This window comes from Saccopteryx bilineata, chromosome 9, assembly GCF_036850765.1.
Source record: "Saccopteryx bilineata isolate mSacBil1 chromosome 9, mSacBil1_pri_phased_curated, whole genome shotgun sequence".
In the NCBI taxonomy this organism is placed as follows: domain Eukaryota; kingdom Metazoa; phylum Chordata; class Mammalia; order Chiroptera; family Emballonuridae; genus Saccopteryx; species Saccopteryx bilineata.
The window spans coordinates 71,425,461-71,448,672 of record NC_089498.1 but is presented as its reverse complement, the minus strand read 5'-3'; the positions used below and the strand labels follow the sequence as shown (position 1 = coordinate 71,448,672).

At 41.6% G+C, this 23,212-nt stretch overlaps 1 protein-coding gene and 1 pseudogene across 1 annotated transcript in view; one reads left to right on the top strand and one right to left on the bottom strand.

The window, feature by feature from the left end:
• The window catches only part of VPS26A (VPS26 retromer complex component A), a 45,211-nt gene extending 22,205 nt beyond the window's left edge, over window positions 1-23,006 (bottom strand). The window contains exons 1-2 of the mRNA XM_066242794.1: window positions 22,857-23,006; window positions 15,251-15,400 (exon numbers count right to left, since the gene is read on the bottom strand). Coding sequence (XP_066098891.1) covers window positions 15,251-15,400; window positions 22,857-22,859 — 153 coding nt within the window. The 5' untranslated portion in view covers window positions 22,860-23,006. The remainder of the gene's footprint in view (window positions 1-15,250; window positions 15,401-22,856) is intronic.
• Window positions 5,511-5,752, top strand: LOC136313009 (small ribosomal subunit protein eS27-like; annotated as a pseudogene).
• Window positions 23,007-23,212: the final 206 nt, after the last annotated feature.

Genomic DNA, 23,212 nt, shown 5'->3' with positions numbered 1-23,212 from the left:
CACAGGTCAGGCCACGTGACTATTTTTTATAACCAAGAATAAACTGGCGACATCATGCCCTTCCACCCTTAAAAGCTTCATGTGTACCTGAAAAGAAATAACCACAGTGCAATTAGTCAAAATCAGGAAAATTAACATTCTATAGTATATATTCAAATTCCATCAATTGCCCCAATAATGTACTTTATATCCTTTTTTCCTCCAGTCCAGGCTCCAATCCAGGATCACACATTACACATAGTTATGTCTCTTTAGTCGCCTTTAATCTAGGACATTCCTCAGTCATTACCTTTCTTGAACTTCATATTTTTAAGAATACAGGTAAAAAAAAAATACAGGTCAGTTACTTTATAGAATGTCCCTCTTAGGCAGAGGTCCCTAAATTTTTTACACAGGGGGCCAGTTCACTGTCCCTCAGACCGTTGGAGGGCCAGACTATAAAAAAACTATGAACAAATCCCTATACACACTGCACATATCTTATTTTAAAGTAAAAAAACAAAACGGGAACAAATATAATATTTAAAATAAAGAACAAGTAAATTTAAATCAACAAACTAACCAGTATTTCAATGGGAACTATGGGCCTGCTTTGGCTAATGAGATGGTCAATGTGCTCCTCTCCTGACCACCAATGAAAGAGGTGCCCCTTCCGGAACACGGCGGGGGCTAGATAAATGGCCTCAGGGGGCCGCATGCGGCCCGTGGGCCGTAGTTTGGGGACTCCTGCTCTTAGGTTTGGTATTTTATCACAATTAGACTTAACTTATATGCATTTCTGGCAAGAACACCAGAAGTGAAGTTGTGTCCTTCTCAGTGTATCTTATTAGGAGGCACATGATGCCAGATTGTTTTAGTACTGGAGATGTTAACTTTGATCACTTGGTCAAGGTGACCTTCCAGATTTCTCCAATTTAAAGTTACTATTTTTCCTTTTGCTATTAATAAGTAATTAGAGAAACTTGAAACTATACCTATATGTTTAAAAGGCTGTGAAAACACAATATAGAGAAACAATCTATAGTTACATGACATTCACTGCTCCAACAAGCCAATCTCAAAGCTCATTCTTCAGCATATACACATTATTCCACAGGTGTCTCAAATAATGCTGTTCTCAGGATCTATTTAAGGAATGAAATTCATTTATGCTATATTTAAGATAAATATTTACCAGTGTACTACATGCCATTTATAGGGTCATTTATAGTGCACACCAAGATATCTGTACATTATTGTTGTTGGAGATTGTGTTTATCCAAGATTAGTTTCCAAATGCTGCTAGATATGGTTCATATCATGTTGACATGACATTCTACAAAAAAAAATGAAAAAAAGATTCTACAATAATATTCCTTGCTTAAAGGTCTAATCTATAAACTTCTATAATCTCAGACTCTGTTCACTTTTGCAATAAGGAATAGATGCAGAGTTCATTATCGATGGCTTGGCCCTGGTACCACCACTTCAAGACAGTTCACTCATCATCACTGCCACTTTCCACTTCCCTGAATCCTAGTATTCTAGGATACAATAGGAAACATCCCATACTGACACAAAATTAAATGAACAGTTTGTCAAAGAGGAAAAAAATCTTTCTTATTCTCTTGCTTCATAGGGAAAGGCTGGCCCCGACCAGGTAGCTCAGTTGGTTAGAGCATTGTCCCAATAACACCAAGGTTGCAGGTTTGATCCCCCATCAGGGCACATACAAGAAAAAAACAGGCCCTGGCCAGTTGGCTCAGTGGTAGAGCCTTGGCCCAGAGTGTGGATGCCTTGGGTTTTATTCCCGGTCAGGGCACACAGGAGAAGGACCCATCTGCCTTTCCACCCCTCCTCCTCTCTTCTTTCTCTCTCTTCCCTTCCTGCAGCCATGGCTTGATTGGTGTGAGTTGGTCTTGGGGGCTAAGGATGGCTCCATAGCCTCCGCCTCAGGCACTAAGAAGAACTTGGTTGCTGAGCAATGGAGCAACACCCCAGCTGGCCAAAGTATTGCCCACTAGAGGGCTTGCTGGATGGGTCCTGGTCTGGGTGCATGCGGGAGCCTGTCTCTCTGCCTTCCCTACTTTCACTGGAAAAGAAAAAAGAATCAACCAATGACCTGACTAGGTAGTGGCCACAGTGGATAGGACGTCGGCCTGGGACACAGAAGACCCAGGTTCGAAACCCCATGGACACTGGCTGGCTTGAGCATGTGTTCATTCAGCTTGAGCACAGGGTTGCTGGCTTGAGCGTGGGATCACAGACATGACCCCATGGTCACTGACTTGAGCACAAGGTTGCTGCCTTGAGCAGGGTGTCACTGGCTCAGCTGGAGGCCAACCCCTGGGGGAAAAGGCACTTATGAGAAAGCAATCAATGAACAACTAAGGTGCTACAACAAAGAATTGATGCTTCTCATCTCTCTCTCTTCCTGTCGGTCCATATCTGCCCCATCTCTGGCTCTGTCTATTCTACAAAAACAAACAAACAAAAAGGATTAATCAATGAATGCATAAATAGCCCTGGCCAGATAGCTTAATTGGTTAGAGCAGTGGTCCCCAAACTTTTTTGGGCCACCGACCAGTTTAATGTCGAAAAATATTTTCATGAACGGTCTTTAGGGTGGGACGGATAAATGTATCATGTGACCGAGACAAGCATCAAGAGTGAGTCTTAGACAGATGTAACAGAGGAAATCTGGTCATTTTTTAAAAATAAAACATCGTTCAGACTTAAATATAAATAAAACAGAAATAAAGTAACTTATTTATTCTTTCTCTGCGGACCGGTACCAAGTGGCCCACGGCCAGTACCGGTCCATGGCCCAGGGGTTGGGGACCACTGGGTTAGAGCATTGCCAGGAAGCACAGAAATTGCCGATTCCATCCCCAGGAGAGCACATACAGGAACAGATGTTCTTGTCTCCCTTGCTCTCTCCCTTTCTCTCTCACTAAAATCACTAAGTAAATATTTGAAAAAAGTTTTTTTTGTTTGTTTGTTTTTGTATTTTTCTGAAGCTGGAAACGGGGAGAGACAGTCAGACTCCCGCATGCGCCCAACCGGAATCCACCCGGCACGCCCACCAGGGGGCGACGCTCTGCCCCTCCGGGGCGTCGCTCTGTCGCGACCAGAGCCACTCTAGCGCCTGGGGCAGAGGCCAAGGAGCCATCCCCAGCGCCCGGGCCATCTTTGCTCCAATGGAGCCTCGCTGCAGGAGGGGAAGAGAGAGACAGAGAGGAAGGAGAGGGGGAGGGGTGGAGAAGCAGATGGGCACTTCTCCTGTGTGCCCTGGCCGGGAATCAAACCCGGGACTTCTGCTCACCAGGCCGACGCTCTACCACTGAGCCAACCGGCCAGGGCCTTGAAAAGTTTTAATGCATAAATAATTAAAATAACAAATCCATGTTTCTCCCCTCCCCTTTCTCTATATAAAATCAACTTTAAAAAGGGGGTAGGGGATATGGCCAGTCTCAACAGATGGAAGCTATAAGGGGCCCAATGTTAAAATATCTAAAAGACTGTCCTGATTAAGAAATTATAATTTATGATCCCCCTACACACACATACACAAAATCACCACATAAATTACTGTATTTTTCACTCCATAAGATGCACGTACCCCCCCCCCAAGTGGAAGGGTAAATGCCTGTGCGTCTTATGGAGCGAAACATACGGTATTTTATTAAATATTTTAACACACCATTTGGTTCAGAATATTTTTTTTATTTTTCTCCTTAAAACCCTAGACTTTGCCCTGGCCGGTTGGCTCAGCGGTAGAGCGTCGGCCTAGCGTGCGGAGGACCCGGGTTAGATTCCCGGCCAGGGCACACAGGAGAAGCGCCCATTTGCTTCTCCACCCCTCCGCCGCACTTTCCTCTCTCTCTCTTCCCATCCCGCAGCCAAGGCTCCATTGGAGCAAAGATGGCCCGGGCGCTGGGGATGGCTCTGTGGCCTCTGCCTCAGGCGCTAGAGTGGCTCTGGTTGCAATATGGCGACACCCAGGATGGGCAGAGCATCGCCCCCTGGGGGGAAGAGCATCGCCCCTGGTGGGCGTGCCGGGTGGATCCCGGTCGGGCGCATGCGGGAGTCTGTCTGACTGTCTCTCCCTGTTTCCAGCTTCAGAAAAATGGAAAAAAAATAAATAAATAAAATAAATTAAAAAAACCCTAGACTTTGGTCAGGTGCGTCTTACGGAATGAAAACCACGGTACTAAGTCAAATTTTTCACAATTCCAAAAATTAAAAAATGTATCTCAATAATTACACATAGTCAGCAAAACTCTCAATTACTCAGAAGGTATAGTAATACAGTCCAACTGTTCTAGACTTGTTATATGAGCCAAAGAAGTAAATATTCTAACTAAAGATAAAAGAACCTAAGTGAGTAGCTTTTAAGAATTTTCCTATTGGGCCCTGGCTGGTGGCTCCATGGATACAGCATTGACCCAGCATATGGATGTCCCAGGTTCAACTGCCAAACAGGGTAACCAGGAGAAACAACCATCTGCTTCTCTCTCCCTCCCTCTCCCCCTTCTCTCCCTCTTCCCCTCCTGCAGCCAGTGGCTCTACTGGTTTGAGCATTGGCCCCAGCAATGAGGACAGCTTGGTTGGTCCAAGCATGTGAGCCTCAGGTGCTGATAATAGCTCGGTTGCAAGCACTGGCCCAAACAGGGGTTGCTGGGTGGATCCCAGTCAGGGTGCATGCAGGGGTCCATCTCCCCTCCTCTCAACTTAAAAAAAAATCCCTATTTATCTTGTGATAACGTAAATATTTCCAGTTGTCTTAAGCAATGACTCAAACACTCTCCAGAACATTTTTTGACATACACAGCAATTAATTTTATCCTATAAAGTATACGCTACAGCCTGACCTGTGGTGGTGCAGTGCATAAAGTATCGACCTGGAATGCTGAAGTTACTGATTCAAAACCCTGGCCTTGCCCAATCAAGGCACATATGACAAGCAACTATGAGTTGATGCTTACCACTCCTCGCCCCCTTCTCTCTTTCTCTCTCTCCTCTCTCTAAAATCAATCAATAAAAAAATACTTTTAACAAAAGTATAGATTACAGAAGTCCCAAGACAATTCAATGTGGATAGAATATTCTTTTCAACAGAAAGTGCTAGAATGATATCAACGTACAAAAGAATGAAGTTGGATCCCAACCTCACACCATATACAAATATTAACTCAAAATGGATGAAATACCTAGATGTACAAGCTACAATTACAAACGTCTTAGAAGAAAACATAGGTATATATCTTCATTACCTTGGATAGGCAATGCTTTCTTAGACGACAGAAAAAGCACAAGCAGCCAAAAAAAAAAAAAATGAACTGGATTTAATTAAAATTTAAAACTTTCATGCTTCAAAGACTCCATAGGAACATAAAAAGAAAAACAACTCAAAGAGAAAGTATTTGTAAAATACAACTGATCAAAGACTTGTATCCAGATTATATAAAGAACTTTTACAACTCAACAATAAAAAGACACTTTTCCAGCAGTGAAGACCTCCCCACAACATGCTTCTCACTAAGGATCTCCACTCCTCTCCAGAAGTAAAGAGGGACACAAGCAGTGCCTGATGCAGAGTCCCAATTTTTACTTCATGGATGTGAAATGCTCAGGAAGCTATAAAGTCCCTACCATCTTGAGCCATGCACAAACAGTAGTTTTGGGTGTTGGCTGCTCCACTGTCTTCTCAGCCTACAAAGGAAAAGCAAGGCTTACAAAAGGAGGCTCCTTCAGAAAGAAACAACACTAAAAGTACCATGAGTCAGGTAAGTGGGGAACCATCCCAATATACACATTTTGGATACAAAAAACAAACTCAAAACAGTAAAAAGACATATCTCTCTCCCTCCCTCTCTCTCTCTCTCTATATATATACACACACACAATATATATACTATATATATATATATATAGCATATATATATATATAGTCAACAAATAGGAATAAATTCTTCTCCAAAGATCTACAACTGGGAATAAGTACACAAAAAAACTGTTCAATATAGTCAGTCATTAGAGAAATGCAAATCAAAACCCTAAGATACCACTGCATATCCACCAAGATGGCCATAATAAAAAAATACAACCATAAGCACTACCAGGAATGTGAAGGAACAGGAGAGAATGTAAAGTGGTGGAACAGCTTTGGAAGAATTTGACAGTCCCTCTAAAAATTAAACATAGAGTTAACATATAACTGAATAATTCCACTCATAGGTGTACATTCAGGAGAAATGTAAACATACATTCACACAAAACTTGTTCACAAGGTCCTGGCCAGCTGACTCAGTGGATAGAGCGTCCACCAGGGTGCAGACGTCCGGGTTCAATCCCGGTCAGGGCACACAGGAGAAACGACCATCTGCTTCTCTCCCTCTCTCTCTTCCTCTTTCACAGACAGTGGCTTGACTGCTTTGAGTGTCAGCCCTAGGCACTGAGGATAGCTCGGTTGATTCAAGCATCAGTCCCAGATAGGAGTTGCCAGGTGGATCCCAGGCAAGGCACATGCAGGAGTCTTGTCTCACTATCTCCCCTCCTCTCACTTAAAACAAACAAAATAAACTTGTTCACAAAAGTCCAGCCTTATCCATAAGAGCCAAAAAGTAAAAACTCGCACTTTCTCAACTGATGAATGAAAAAAGGATGTTATATCCATATACTATATGAATATATATTAGAATATCATTCAGCCATAAAAAAGAATGTTTTGATACATGCTATAACATGAATGAACCTTGAAAACATTATGCTAAATGAAATAAGACAGGCACAAAAAGATAAATCTTATATGACCACTTATAGGAAATGTCTAGAACAGGCAAATTTATAGAAAAACAAAGTAGACTAGAGGAATCCAGGGACTGGAAGAAAGGGAAATGGGCAGTTACTGCTTAATGGGTACAGAGTTTCTGTTTGGGTTGATAAATGTTGGAAACAGTGGTGATGGTTGCACAAAATTGTGAACGTAATTGCCACTGAATTGTACACTTAAAAATAGTAAAAATAGCAAGTTTTATTATGTACACACATACACACAAATTTTTTTTAAGTGAGAGGAGATAGTGAGGCAGACTCCCACATGCGCCCCTACCAGAATTTACCTGGCAACCCTATCTTGGGCAGATGCGTGAGTACTGAGCTATTTTTAGCACCTGAGTTTGACCCACTCAGATCAACCAAGCTATCCTCGGTGCCTGGGGCCACACTCGAACCAATCAAGCCACTAGCTGCAGGAGGAGAAGAGGGAGAGATGGGGAGAGGTGGAGAGGGGCCAGAGGGAAAGAGAGAGAGGTGGAGAGGGAGAGAAAAGAAGAGGGAGAGAGGGGAAGAGGGAGACAAAGAGAAGCAGATGCTCCTTTCTCCTGTGTGCCCTTACCGGGAATCAATCCTGGGATGTCCATACACTGGGCTGACACTATCCACAGAGACACTCTATCCACAGAGCCACTGGTCAGGACCTATTTTGTATATTTTTTACCAAAACCTTTTAAAAGGTATGAATCTCGAAAATATACTAAGTGAAAGAGCCAGACACATATTTTATAAATTCATCTACATGAAATGTCCAGAATAGGCAAACCCATAGTAAAAGAAAGCAGACTTGTAGATTAGTGGTTGATAGGTGTTGTAGTCCATTTGGGCTGCTGTAACAAAATACCATAGATGGTTTATAAACAACAAAAATTTATTGCTCACAGTTCTGAAGGCTGGAAAGTTCAAGATCAAGGGACCAAAAGATTTGGTGTCTGAGCTTGCCTTCTAGTTCATAAATGGCTGTCTTCTTACTGTGTCCTCACATGGCAGTCAAGGAGGGATTTCTCAGGAGTCTCTTTTATATGGGAACTAATTCTATTCATGAGGGCCCTGCCATCATGACCTAATTACCTCCCAAAGTCCCCACTTCCAAGTACCATCACGTTAGGGATTAGGTTTCAACATGTGAGGACGCAAACATTTAGTCTATGGCACCAAGAAAGTGATTGCTAATGATATATGTTATTTCTTTGGAGTGATGAAAATGTTAAGGAATTAAGATAGTGGTGATATTGCACAAGTTTGTAATAAATATAGTAAAAATCACTGAAAATATATTTAATAGGGTGGATTTTGTGGCATGAGAATAATTCAAAAAAATTATTTTTTTAAAAATGAAAAGAAAGTATGTCAGATCAATGCAACATAGCAGAGAGGTTTATTTGCAAAAGACATATCTGGTAAAGAAACAAAAAAATTCTTAAAACTTAACAAGAAAACAAACTACCCAATTAAAATTTAGGCAAAAGATCTGAACAGGCATCTCCCCGAAGATATACACCTGACAAATGTATGAAAAGATGCTCAAGACCGTATTATTAGGGAATTGCAAGTTAAAACAATGAGATGCCACTACACACCTATTAGACAAACTCCAAACACTGACAGCACCAAATGCTAGCAAGAATGTGGAACAGCAGGAACTCTCATTTATTACTGGTTGAAATGCAAAATGATAATGCTACTTTGGAAGACAGTTTGGTAGTTTCTTACAGAGATAAAAACAGGCTTAACAAGCCCTGGCCAGTTGGCTCAGCGGTAGAGCGTCGGCCTAGCGTGCGGAGGACCCGGGTTCGATTGCCGGCCGGGGCACACAGGAGAAGCGCCCATTTGCTTCTCCACCCCTCCGCCGCACTTTCCTCTCTGTCTCTCTCTTCCCCTCCCACAGCCAAGGCTCCATTGGAGCAAAGATGGCCCGGGCGCTGGGGATGGCTCTGTGGCCTCTGCCTCAGGTGCTAGAGTGGCTCTGGTCGCAACATGGCGACGCCCAGGATGGGCAGAGCATCCCCCCTGGTGGGCAGAGCGTTGCCCCTGGTGGGCGTGCCGGGTGGATCCCGGTCGGGCGCATGCGGGAGTCTGTCTGACTGTCTCTCCCTGTTTCCAGCTTCAGAAAAATGAAAAAAAAAAACAAAAAAAAAACTTGAAAGCAACCAAGATGTCCTTCAGTAGGTGAATGGATAAACTGTGGTATATCCTGATAATGGACTATTACTCAGCACTAAAAAGATATGAGCTATCAAGCCATGAAAAGACACAGAGGAACCTTAAATGCATTTTATTAAGTGAAAGAGGTCAATCTGAAAAGACTACTGTACATAGTCTTTTCAGTCTTTGTGATTTCCAACTATATGACATTTTGGAAAAGGCAAAACTATGGAGACAATAAAAAGATCAGTGGTTTTGCAGGCAGGGGGAGAGATGAACAAAGAGGACTTTAAGGCAATGAAAGGATCCTGTATGATACAGTGATGGATATATGTTATCATACATTTGTCCAAACCCACAGATACAACACCAAGAGTGAATTGAACCCTCAGGTAAATTATGAGCTTTGTGTGATTATGATGTGCCAGAGTAGATGCATCCTTAATTAAAAAATATAAATACACACACACACACACCATTCTGCCTGACCTGTGGTGGCACAGTGGATAAAGTATTGACCTGGAATGCTGAGGTCACCGGTTCAAAAGCCCAAGTTTGCCCAGCTAAGACACATACGAGAAGCAACTATGAGTTGATGCTTCCCATTCCTCCCCTTTCTTTCAAAAATCAATCAATAAAATCTAAAAATAAATAAATACATATATATACCATTCTAGGGAATGATGTGTGGGAGTAGGGGATATATGGAAAATATCTGTATCTCCCTCTCAATATTGATGTAAACCTAAAAAAATTAAGTCATTTTTAAAATCTGGGGGAAAAAAGTATACTTACAGAAGCTTGCATGTCAGATATATCATAAAAGAAACTTACTTGCTGTGAGTAGGATGTCAGACCTCTCAGGTCTCCAAGATTATATCTAATATATGAAGCATTTTCATCAGAGAATCCTACAATGTAAAGTCAAATTTAGAAACCAATAATTCAGTCCAACCTCTTGAATTTACAAGTGAGATAGAGAAAACTAAATGACTGCCTAGAGTTATTTACTAAGTCAGTGGTAAAGTCAAAACTAAATCTGCTGGCCTGATCAGGCAGTGGTGCAGTGGATACAGTGTTAGCCTGGGACACAGAAGACCCAGGTTCGAAACCCCAAGGTCGCTGGCTTGAGCACAGGCTCATCCAGCTTGAGTGTGGGGTCACTGGCTTGAGCGTGGGGTAATAGATATGACCCCTTAGTTGCTGGTTTGAGCTCAAAGATCGCTGGCTTGAGAAAGGGGTGGGGTCATTCGCTCTGCTGTAGTCCTCCAGGTCCAGGCAAATAGTGTATGAGAAAGCAATCAATGAACAACTAAGGTGTCGCAACGAATTGGTGTTTCTCATCTCTTTCCAAACTTCCCATCAGTCTGTCCCTGTCTCATTGTCTCTCTCTCACTTAAAAAATAAATAAAATAAAGGCCGAATCTCCCAACTCTATCCCAATGATCTTTTTATTATACTCAGACATTTCAGAAAGCCTAGACTGGTGTGGTAAGACATGTTCTTAGTGACCCACGCTAGGTCGCAGATAACCAACGCTTGTTTTCTTTTTTCTGTTAAGCTTTCTTTTCAAAGTGTTCATAAATCATATTTAATAACCTGTTCTAGAGCTACATCAGGAGTCAATATTAACAACAGTTACAAGAGTTGCAAAAAAGAAAAAGAAAGAGAAAATCAGACACCATGTACCCCCCAATACAATCACCTGTATTCTTGCCAAAAGAATAAAATTTGACTCTGATCAAGTTTCTGGATTCAGCTGCCAATTTACATGCAATAACTATATCATGAGTATGCCATGAGAGAGAAGTCTACAGTTCAAATGCCCAGGTTCTTCAACAGATAGATTATAAGGAAAAGAAAGGCATGAAGAAGGAACCTGAGATTAAAAGACATTTAAACACCATACCAATTTTTTTAAAGAAGCAAGACTAAACAATGAAGAAACACAGTTTATTATTTTAAAAGTCAGCATAGTGGTTACTTTTATGGGGTAGCTAGGAAAGTTCTTCTCGACTTGAATGGTGATCACAAGAAAATATGTCTTATAATAATTTATTTTTGTTTTGTGTGGTTTTATGTATGTGTTTTATTTCACAATAAAAAGGTTAAAAATGAAAAACAGACTCTGGTAAATAAATAATCAGATACCAGATACAATATCCTTTGAGCAATTATTTACCTGTAAGAGGTGTATCATTTTAAAAAATATACTCTATAGGCCCTGGCCGGTTGGCTCAGCGGTAGAGCGTCGGCCTGGCGTGCAGGGGACCCAGGTTCGATTCCCGGCCAGGGCACACAGGAGAAGCGCCCATTTGCTTCTCCACACCCCCTCCTCCTTCCTCTCTGTCTCTCTCTTCCCCTCCCGCAGCCGAGGCTCCATTGGAGCAGAGATGGCCCGGGCACTGGGGATGGCTCCTTGGCCTCTGCCCCAGGCGCTAGAGTGGCTCTGGTCGCGGCAGAGCGAGCCCTCTCCCCCCCAGAGTGGCAAAGCATCGCCCCTGGTGGGCGTGCCGGGTGGATCCCGGTCGGGCACATGTGGGAGTCTGTCTGACTGTCTCTCCCCGTTTCCAGCTTCGGAAAAATACCAAAAATATATATATATATAAAAAATATACTCTATAATTATTAAGCCTACATATGATCCCTAGAAATTCCAAAAATGTAATTTGAATGTCAGCCATTTTTTAAAAACCACACTGAGGTAGCTTTATTTCCTTAAACATTCCCTTCTTCCTTTATTTATGCCATAAACATCAGCCTAACTGGCCCAGATGGCATAAGCTTACCTTAAACCAGACCGGGAATGTTCCCTACTGGACTTCAAAACAGTAAACAAATAAAACAAACATTTAGTGAAAGCTTATTATATAAACAAACAATAATGTACTTTATGGAGAATATAAGAGCATACACGGATTCCCTGATCTTAAAAAGCTTTTAACCTAGCAGGAGAGAAATGTACTTGTCATATCTATAAATTAAATACCTGAGATATTAGCAGGTTCAATCTCTCCTTAGACTAGATTGGTATCCCTACCCCTCCAACCCTACCATATTAATGTCTTTTCAATAAATCAACATTATTTCCTTTACTCTTCTTTCATTTGACATGTTCCATCCTTTTGATAATTTTGTCTGCTCTTTTTTAGGCCTCTTCTTTTCCTCTCCATCTTTTTAAAGAAAGAGTACCAGAAAAGTAAAGATGAAAACCAAAACATCTTTATTATATGTGGCTTAAGTGTCTGTTTGTCGCCGATAGCTTATTGGTTGCTTGCATAACTGTACTAGCCAATGGGGTGAAGTTGCCACGGCTGAACGCAAATTGAGTGGGTCAGGGGGAAGGTGAACATTTGTTTGCATTGGCAATCATCTGTTTTACATAAAAACTATGTCTTAACGTAATTTAAGAATGACTCCTAGAAAATACAGCACTGAAGAGGAGAGAAAAGGAGTTAAAGCTGCACAAAAACAGCTTTCTTGACAAAAAGAAATCACTGAGCAGAGAAAGACAAGGCTTGCTTCAGTTGCAGAGCAAATGTGTCTTTCTCGGCAAAATGAGACTGATGAGGCCCTGGCCGGTTGGCTCAGAGGTAGAGCATCGACCTGGCGTGCAGAAGTCCCGGGTTCAATTCCCGGCCAGGGCACACAGGAGAAGCGCCCATTTGCTTCTCCACCTCTCCCCCTCTCCTTCCTCTCTGTCTCTCTCTTCCCCTCCCGCAGCCGAGGCTCCATTGGAGCAAAGATGGCCTGGGCGCTGGGGATGGCTCCTTGGCCTCTGCCCCAGGCGCTGGAGTGGCTCTGGTCGCAACAGAGTGACGGCCCGGAGGGGCAGAGCATCGCCCCCTGGTGGGCAGAGCGTCACCCCCTGGTGGGCATGCCAGGTGGATCCCGGTCGGGCGCATGCGGGAGTCTATCTGACTGTCTCTCCCCGTTTCCAGCTTCAGAAAAATACAAACAAAAAAAAAAATGAAACTGATAAGCATAGAGAAACAAGGCTTGCCTCAGATGCAAGACAAAAAAGCCTGTCTCGACAAAATGAGTCCCTTGAACAAAGGCAGCAGAGAAATGCAAAAAAAACGACAGAGTAATGCTGACCGAAACGCAAAAAGGATTAAAACAGTTTCAAACAGAGAAACTTTAATTTTTGAGAATTCCTCTGGTGACATGAATATTAAATGTGAACACTGTCAGTCCTTAAACTTCAAGTTAGAAACTAATCGATTTGACCTTGGCAAGAAAGGATTTTCTCAATGTTGCAAGTACAGAAACATTGTAGTTCCACTAATTGAGAATTATCCACCACTCTTGAATTATTGACTAATCAGCATCCAAATAGTAAACAGTACATGGATAGCATTCGATCCATTAATAGTTCGTTTGCTTTTGCGTCCATGGGAAACAAACCAATTGACTTGCCTGGACCAGGACTTTATTGCTTTCGACTTCATGGTCAAGTTTACTATCAAACTGGAACTTTGCATCCTTCTGACGGGAAAAGAAAGTTTGCTCAATTATATATACTTGATCCCTCAGAAGCCAGTTTGGCACGTTTAGAATGGAATAAAAGAGTTCCTGAGACCTTACTTAATGAAATGGGGGAATTATTTCAAGACATTAACCCATTTGCTACTGCATATAAAATGATGCACGAAGTTGAAAAAAAGTTGGCCTCTAATGCTATAGCAAGCAATGAGCCAGCAATCAGCATTGCCATGGCCATTGTCTGTGATCGTAACTTAGATCAAAGCCGGTATAGCCTGACCAGGCGGTGGCGCAGTGGATAGAGCGTTGGACTGGGATGCAGAAGACCCAGGTTCGAGACCCTGAGGTCGCCAGCTTGAGCGAGGGCTCATCTAGTTGAGTCCAACATCGCTGGCTCAAGCAAGGGGTTACTTGGTCTGCTGAAGGCCCGCGGTCAAGGTACATAAAAAACAAACAAACAAACAAAAAAACAATAAATAAAAGCCGGTATAATGTCCAGCTGCCTGCCCTGGGTAATTCAGTTCGAATTAGCAGACACCTTTGCAAAAATCATTTTAATTACAATTTATAATATCTAGAACAGCGGTCATTTCGTATGACCGCCGGGCTTTCTAGTTTCAGATATAACACTAAGGTGGCAACAGAAGTAACAGACCTAAGTTCAACCTATCTAGCAACCAAAGAGATGCTAATTATAAGAATATCATTGTGCCTATCAAAACAGCAAAGATTAAAAAGTGATCATATTCAACATTACTCTGGGTAAAACAAGATATTATAAGTGGAAATGTGATTTGATGCATATTTTCCAAATTCATATGTATCAACACCCTTAAAATATTCATGTCTTCTGGTCCAACAATTCACTTCCAGGAATTCATTCTAAAACAATAATCTTATCCAACACAAATTTAGAGAAGAAATTATCTATATAGATGTATTTCCAAAGATACAGTGACACATTACAAGCCATCTGAAAAATAAAAACTACTTAAATATCCAATAGTAGGGAAAAAGTATGCTAACTATTTCAAATGTTTTATAGCTTGATTTTGTCTATGGTATTACCATTCCTCAGTATCACACACTAATGAATGTCAATCATTTTCTCTAGGTATAAGAATCTTATATATCACTTGATATGGAAAAGGAGAGAAAGTGAAACCTTCAAATATTATGTATATACTTGAGTCCTCTACAGGGTACCAAAAAATAAGAGATACAATGGTAGTAGTACAGAGAGATAAAGAATGAGAAAGAAACTTAAAAAGGTATAATAGAGCAGTGGTCGGCAAACTGTGGCTCACGAGCCACAAGCGGCTCTTTGGCCCCTTGAGTGTGGCTCTTCCACAAAATACCACAGGCAGGCAGGCGCTACCTTGATAAGGAATGTACCTACCTATATAGTTTAAAAAATTTGGCTCTCAAAAGAAATTTCAATCACTGTACTGTTGATATTTGGCTCTGTTGACTAATGAGTTTGCCAACCACTGTACTAGAGAATTATCCTTAATCTCTGTAATTCAACTCTATGTTACAGAACAAACTTTGCATGGAGTGCAGCCTCATTGGAGAAACTGTCTCAAGCAGATAGTCACAAACACACAAATTTTTGCACACAATTTAATTTAGACTCTGCCCCATAACCCTTCCAGTTTAAGAACACTTCCTGTGAATGCACTAATGAATCAAGGATTTTAGCTGACCCTCCAATAAAGGATTCCATCCCTAATGAAATCATTCAAATTTAAAAACAGCACAGACCACTTTGATAACTAATTCTAGCATTTTACAAACGATTTACCTTTCCTGAAACAGATTCCCCATCATAGAAAAGATAGTGTTTTTCTACTTTGCCATCTTCAGTTTTCATTTCCGCCATTTTCCTGGTTTCCCCATCATTAAGGACAACATCGATCTCACAAATGGGACCAAAAAAGCCGCCAAGAAAACTCTGAAATAAAAGAAAAATGCTCAAAATGATGTTTTGTCAGTCACTATGTTTTGCAATTCAAATTTAATTACCTATGACCTACAGTTTCATGAGACTGTAAATCTGTAAATTCACAGATAGAACTTAAATTTAATACAATGTGTATAGTTAATACTGTTAATAATTTGTTAAGAGGATAAATTCATATTTTTATAATAAAAAAGATAAAAACTACACAAATTTAATCATACTATCATTTCAATCATTTCTACAGATAACCACTAATCAAATACATATATCAGAAATCTAAAAAGTTATTATTAACATCTGGATTTTAACTTACCTTTAGTTATACTTAAATTTTCTTTTAAGTGAGAGGAAGGGAGATAGTGAGGCAGACTCCTGCATGCATCCAGACTGGGATCCACCCAGCAACCCCATCTGGAGCTAATGCTCAAGTACCAAGCTATTTTTAGCACCTGAGGCTGACCACTTGGACCAACTGAGCTATCCTCAGTGCCCACAGCCACTTTCAAACCAATCGAATCATTGGCTGTGGGACAGGAAGGAGAGAAACAAGACAGGGAGAAGGCAAGAATCAGATGGTTCCTTCTCCTGGTGCCCTGACCAGGAATCAAACCCGGAATGTCCATACACCAGGTCAACGCTCAATCCACTGACTGAACCACTGGTCAGGGTCTAGTTATACTTTTATAAGATTCTTTCATTATAGCAGAACTCATAAATCCAAATTACTCGTACAAATCCAAATGAATTATGATATGCTACTTCCTGTAAAATCTACTACTATATAGGTCTGAACAGGATGTGTTACAGCCCTTGTAAAAAAAAACTGGCTCTAATGGAAGAGAGTACATTTCTGTGCATTTTCCAAAGAAAATGTATATACCTTGTTCTGTAAATCCTGAATGTGACCAGATAATTCTGTAAAGTATGTTCTATAAATCTTGAATTTAAAAGACAAAGATCAACTGCTTATGAATACCCAAGCATAATATTAATACAGAATCCATTAGTAATTCCAGTATCAGATATAAATGTGGATTGTCACTAAAGATAGTTTTCCAGTCTATTTAAAAATTTACAGAGAATCATCTCCTATCCTGTTGTCCTACATCCCTTCTTACTCTGCCCTAACAACAACCAATGATTTCTTAAAAACATAAATCGGATCATTCTGTGTAAAATCCTTCAATGTGCAGGTAATAATATAAACTGGAACACCTATTTAGAAAATAGTTGGCATTATCTAGTAAAGATGGACATATCCCATGACCCAGCAATTACACCCTTAGGTATCAACCCTAAACGGAAACTCGTACACACGTGAACCAGAAGACAATATAAGAATGTTCACATCATTATTAACAATAGCCCCAGTTAACAATCGAAATACACATCAACAAAAAAAAAAGGATAAATTTTAATCTATATTCATACAGTGGGCAGTGGAATGAAATATAACCACAAACAACAAGGATGAATCTCACACACATAATGTTGAATGAAATAGGCCATTCACAAAAATACATACTATATGATTCCATTTATTAAAAAGTCAAAAACAAGGGAGGGAAATGGGGGTGTAAAGAGACCTTGCATGGGGTAGGGCACAATGAGGGGTGTAAAGCGTTATATTGAGTAGGACACTTGAAACCATGTCAACACAATAAATTAAAATTTTAAATTAAAGTAAAAAACATATAACATACATAATTAGTATTAGAAGTCAAGAACTGGTTGAAGAAAGCATAAGGGTAACTTCTGGATGCTGCTAGCATGTTCTGTTGTTTTTAGGTGAGTGCTTGTTACAAAGGTATATTCACTTTGTAAAAATTAATCAAGGTGGCCCTGGCCAGTTGGCTCAGGGTTGGCTCAGCAGCAGAGCGGCAGCCTGGTGTGTTGAAGTCCTGGGTTCAATTCCCAGGCACACAAGAGAAGCGACTATCTGCTTCTCTGCCCCCCTTCTCTCTCCTTCCTCCCTCCCTCACCCTCTCTCTCTCTCCCCCTCCCTTCCTCACTCTCCTGTAGCCATAGCTCGAATGATTCAAGCAAAGTTGGCCCCAGGTGCTAAGGATGGCTCCATGGCCTCGTCTCAGGCACTAAAATAGCTCAGTAGCAGAGCACTGGAGCAGCAGGCCCAGATAGGCAGAGCATCTCTCTGGTGAGGGTTTGCCAGGTGGATCCCAGTCTGAGGCGCATGTGGGAGTCTCTCTGCCACCCCACCTCTCACTTAATTAAAAAAAATTAATCAAGGTGTACATTTATTTGTGCACTTTTATATAGCAAATATTTTCTTCAATGAAATGTTATTTTAAACACACATACACACAATATTGCCTAACATATACTTGGCTCTATCCATTTCTCCAGCCCTACCATCCTCAAATGATCCAAGTTCATCACATTTATCAGTCTCCTTCTTGTCCTAAATCAAGTATCCTTAAACTAATTCATCTGAGTCTGTTTGACTCACGTCCATAAAGAAGAGGCTTTCCCTAACTTTTAATCAAAGTTACACAGATTCTCCAAATATAGGTCTCACACCACCAAGTAGTTTTCCTTCATCATTTATTATAATCTGTGTTAGTGCTTATTTAGTACCTGATTCCCTCCCTGACTGTAAACTCCACGAGGACAGATACCTTATTGTTTGCTCATCACAGTGGCTAAGGGCAGTGTGTGGCATTTGGTAGAAGGCATTCAAATACCTGTTGAATAGTAAATTAATTTTTGAATACATACTGTACTAATAACACAAAAGAACCTAAAATGTGGAATATCTGGTAAAACTAGCTCTCCTTCAAAGTCCGCATTGGTTCAGAAGCAGTCTTGAACAAGGTACTTGCATTAAGTCTCAGTTCTGTCCTCAGGGGGCAGGGTAACAGCAAGCAAGCTAATGATCTTCCTAAAACTAGCTATGTAGGTCACAGGATAACACTATGGTCAGAGGAGACAGTGTTTTCCTAAATTCTGAGCTTATTTTATTAATCCTGTATTAACAAAAGAATTCTAATTTCAAGAAATAAACTAAAAAAATTGCCAATTAATACTTCTGACATATTCCAAAGACATGAACAGCAAATTTTCCTTCTGACAAGATGTTTTTAATCTTTCCTGGCAACATTACAAATAACAAACTCAATTTCAACCAGAAAATTTTAATTAGAAAACTATTCTGCCTGACCTGTTTTGGCGCAGTGCACAGAGTCAACTTGGAATGCCAAAATCCCAGGTTCAAATCCCTGGGCTTGCTGAGTCAAACAATGAATACGACAAACAATGAACAACTGAAGTGAAGCAACTACAAGTTGCTACCTCTCTCACTCTCTCTTTCTCTCAAAATCAATAAATAAAATCTTTTCAAGAGGGAGAAAACTAACAAATTTAGAGACTGGAAAACATCAAAGATAGGTCACATGCACTGGTCCTTTCCTAGTTAGCTTTTATACCCCAAGGTTTAAACTCAAAATTTACTCAAAATACTAAATTTTCTCCTAAGTGCTATAAATATAAAAATGTATAGCAGCTCAATATATCATCTGATATTTACAAATTAATCAATAATGTGCAATGCACTGAGCCAAGGGTATGTGGGGGTGTGTGTAGCAATTAGGAAAGGGTAGAAAACAACAGACTCACTTGAGTTACAAAATAGAAACAGGACAATAAAATTTAATTTTCTCATTTCCCCTTAATACTTCTCCAGAGCTGCCTCAACGAAAAATGAGATTTGCACACTATAAAAGTTACTTTACAGATAAAAGAAAATATGATGGTAACATTTTTCCACATACATATATTTAACACATACAGCTAAAAACTTTGGATTTGAAGGCCGATTTTAAAAGATCAAGTAATCAGGCCTGACCTGTGGTGGCGCAGTGGATAAAGCGTCAACCTGGAAATGCTGAGGTCGCCGGTTCGAAACCCTGGGCTTGCCTGGTCAAGGCACATATGGGAGTTGATGCTTTCTGCTCCTCCCCCCTTCTCTCTCTCTGTCTCTCCTCTCTCTCTCTCTCTCTCTCTCTCTCTGTCTCTCCCTCTCCTCTCTAAAATGAATAAATTTAAAAAAAAATCAAGTAATCAAAAAAATATCAAAATTGCTACTAATTAAAATGCAAAATAGACTTAAAAGTCCTTATAAAACGTCACAATAACATTATAATTAAACAATAAGTCTTATTTTGACACAATACATAAAAATTAACAATTCCTAGGCATTTAAAACATGTAAAAAAGTCATCCTTTATTATTTTCTGTATTCTTTACATATTTCATAACTACAAATTAAAAGCAGACTTAATTTTCAACACAATCAAAACTAAGATTTGGGAGGAATCAGAAATATTTTTAAAACATAATATTGCATATGCAGAATAACAGTTTGAAAAATAAACTACAACACTTTAACAAGGTTTAATGATGCCATGAGAATTTAGCACTGGGTTAACATCCAGTTTTTTACTCTAGGTATTATCAAAAGGAATCAGATTTACAAAAAGCCTTCAGAAAACTGTGGATCTCTTACATTTAACAGGTAGATAACAGAGAGGAAAAATATCTGAGAAAAACGTTTGTCTTTTTTGTTTTCCCTCTAAAAGGAGTTGGAGAAAAGATGCTCAACCCTAAGTCTTGCTATTTATTTCAAGATGTGCACCTTCTGTCACTTCAAACAAAAAGTCATAAAATTAAAATCTTTTAATTATTCACAATCAAATTAAAATACTTCTCCCAATATGTAAAGAGGATACAAAATACAGAATTGTCACGATGGTGAAGACTTGAAGAAAGAGAATATAAATTGTAAAAAAGGTTAGGATGCATGTATTAACATAAGGCAGTTTTGAGGTCTTTAAAGTGAAAAACTACTCAATTCTTCTTAAAAAGATATCTTCAAGTAAGCACTTAAAATATGAGATTTTCACGAACAATACTAAGCAATTAACAGATAAGCGAAACATCTTAGCCTTTAATTTTTTAAAATATTTTATTTATTGATTTTTAGAGAGGGGGGAAGAGGGAGGGAGAGAGAGAGAGAGAGAGAGAGAGAGAGAGAAAGGGGAGGAGCAGGAAGCATCAACTCCCATATGTGCCTTGACCAGGCACTGCGCCACACATCTTAGCCTTTAAATAACTAGACTGCATATATGACTATTAAAATTCTATATAGCAACTGTTCTTACAGTTTTCTAATCGTGACCTAAACCTCCTATCATTGACTTTAGGTTAACTTAAGATTGTTCATATAACTTGTAAACCCAACATTGTGTATTACCATCTAGCAAAAGTACATGTAGCTACATTAAAAGACAAACTTTTTAGCTCTCACTGAAAAAATTTCACTAAGTCCAGTGAATGTAAAGAAATGAAACTCAAGGTGAGTGGGAGACTCAAAATTTATTCACTTAGCCCATACACAGCAATGAAACAGCAAATTTTCATACGTATATTACACGTGTGTCCATTTCAAGGTTATAAGCTTTAGTACGAGGGCTAATTTGAAAATAAAAATAAACTGCTCTGGCCCTGACCGGTTGGCTCAGCAGTAGAGCGTCGGCCTGGCGTGCGGGGGACCCGGGTTCGATTCCCGGCCAGGGCACATAGGAGAAGCGCCCATTTGCTTCTCCACCCCCACCCCCTCCTTCCTCTCCGTCTCTCTCTTCCCCTCCCGCAGCCAAGGCTCCATTGGAGCAAAGATGGCCCGGGCGCTGGGGATGGCTCCTTGGCCTCTGCCCCAGGCGCTAGAGTGGCTCTGGTCTCGGCAGAGCGACGCCCCGGAGGGGCAGAGCATCGCCCCCTGGTGGGCAGAGCATCGCCCCTGGTGGGCCTGCCGGGTGGATCCTGGTCGGGCGCATGCGGGAGTCTGACTGTCTCTCCCCGTTTCCGGCTTCAGAAAAGTACAAAAAAAAAAAAAAAAAAAAACCTGCTCATGAGCATAATTCAAAAATTTATTAGAAGTAACAATTTTAAATGTAAGCTAAAAATAGGAGGGCCTTTTAAGTTTTCTTTGCAAATTACATTGAACTAAAGAAGACTTCCCTAACTCCTGACTAGGCAAGGTCTCCCAACACCTCCTTGTTGGTATTTATCGCAACTACAATTCCCACGTTATACAAATAATTACACAAATGTCTATCTCCCTCTCTCTTGGAAACTACGGGAGCAAGGGCTGTTTCAGTCTTGCTCTGGGCCCCTGAGCATACCTAAGTAAGTATTTCTTGAATGAAAGGAAAAAATGCTGCAAGTTGAAGAATGAACATGTCTGTCTTTACTTGTATTTATTCAAATCAATTAAAAAAAAAACGTAGCTTGGTCTTTGGTGAAAAGCGTCATGCGATTTATTGACCCGGTGAGCTTTGGCAAAGCAGGTAGTATAAAAAGAGCATACAGTAGGCGCTCAATATATGCTTGTTAAATGAAACGAAGAAACGAATAGTACCCTAATCAGTGATTTTCAACCTTTGTTTCTCACGCACTCAAACTAATTACTAAAGAAAAAGGGGCCCTGACCTCTTCTTCTTTAGTAACTAAATTATTTGTGCCATGAGATGAAAATGGTTGTATTTAGTCGGGGACACTGACCTTAATAATTAGTGTGTGTTTGTGCCATGAAAAAAAAAGGTTGAAAATCACTGCCCTAAATGAGCCAAATGAGGGAATATGCAGAGACTGCCAGCACAGAGGCAGGTAAAGGCCACGGTGCCCACGCCGCGCTCCCACTGCGTCCCAGTCCTCTGCTTCTCCTCCCTCTGCTCCTAGGCCGTTTCAACATCCCAAAGCGCCAAGTTTCTAGAAATGGTTTGAGGAAGGAAATGCTTCCAGTGCTTAGACCAGCGGGCACAAAACTTGGTCCTTTGAATTAAAGACGTTCCCTATTCCAACGTCCTTTTCTTTTTCTCTTCCATTCTACAAGTGTCAACATCAGGAGGAACTGGGGTCGGGAAACCTCAGAATGTCACCATACCTGTGTTTAAACACAAAATAATCACGTAGTTTATCAAGCTAATGATACTCCGGGAGAGAGTGACCGCGTCCTCCTCCCCCGTCCGGACTGGGGGAGTCCAGAGTCACCCCACGTCTGAGAAATCGAAGCTGCCCGCCTGGGGGGAGCGGAGGGACCGGCTACCTTGGAAGGGGAGGCGGCGGCGAGCCCCCGCTGAGGCGGGGTCCGAGCGCCCAGCCAGGGCCCCCACAGCCGGTCGAGGAACGCGGGCAAAGGCTCCGACATGGCCGGGAGAGCGCGCCGCCGCCCGCAGGTGCTGGGGCCTCGCTGAGCCCGAGAAGAGACCCCGCCGTGGCCCGACAGGCCTAACCTGGCTCCCCGCCCCACTCTCCTGCCTCCTCCCGCCGCTCCCCCAGACCCCTCTCACGACGCGGAGACCGCCGTTGGCCGTCCCGCAGCGCGCTCCGGAGCGAGGGCTGCAGGCAAGCGCGCGGGGCGCCGCACACTCACCATTATCAGCCGCGCTGCCGCGTCCCCCGCGATTCACTCCGCTTCCCTCAGTAGAACTCCCAGCCCCCGCGCTCCGTCACGTGACCTCGGGCCGCCGACCACACGTGACCCCTCTCTTCCTTCCCTCCCCTCCCCCTGCACCGCCCTCCTCCAGGCCTCTCTCGCGACCCCAAGGGCCAGCTAGGTGGTACCGGAGAGGCCGCTTGGAGGCGGGGCCCAGCGCTCCACCCTGCGGCGGAGGGCGGTGCACTGAGATGTCGTAAAGTGGGAGGAGCCAGGGTGGTCCAAGCTCTGCAGGTCCTCCTCGAGGTCCTTTACGTCACGTGTCGGACGGTTGCTGACAGGCTTCTTCGCTC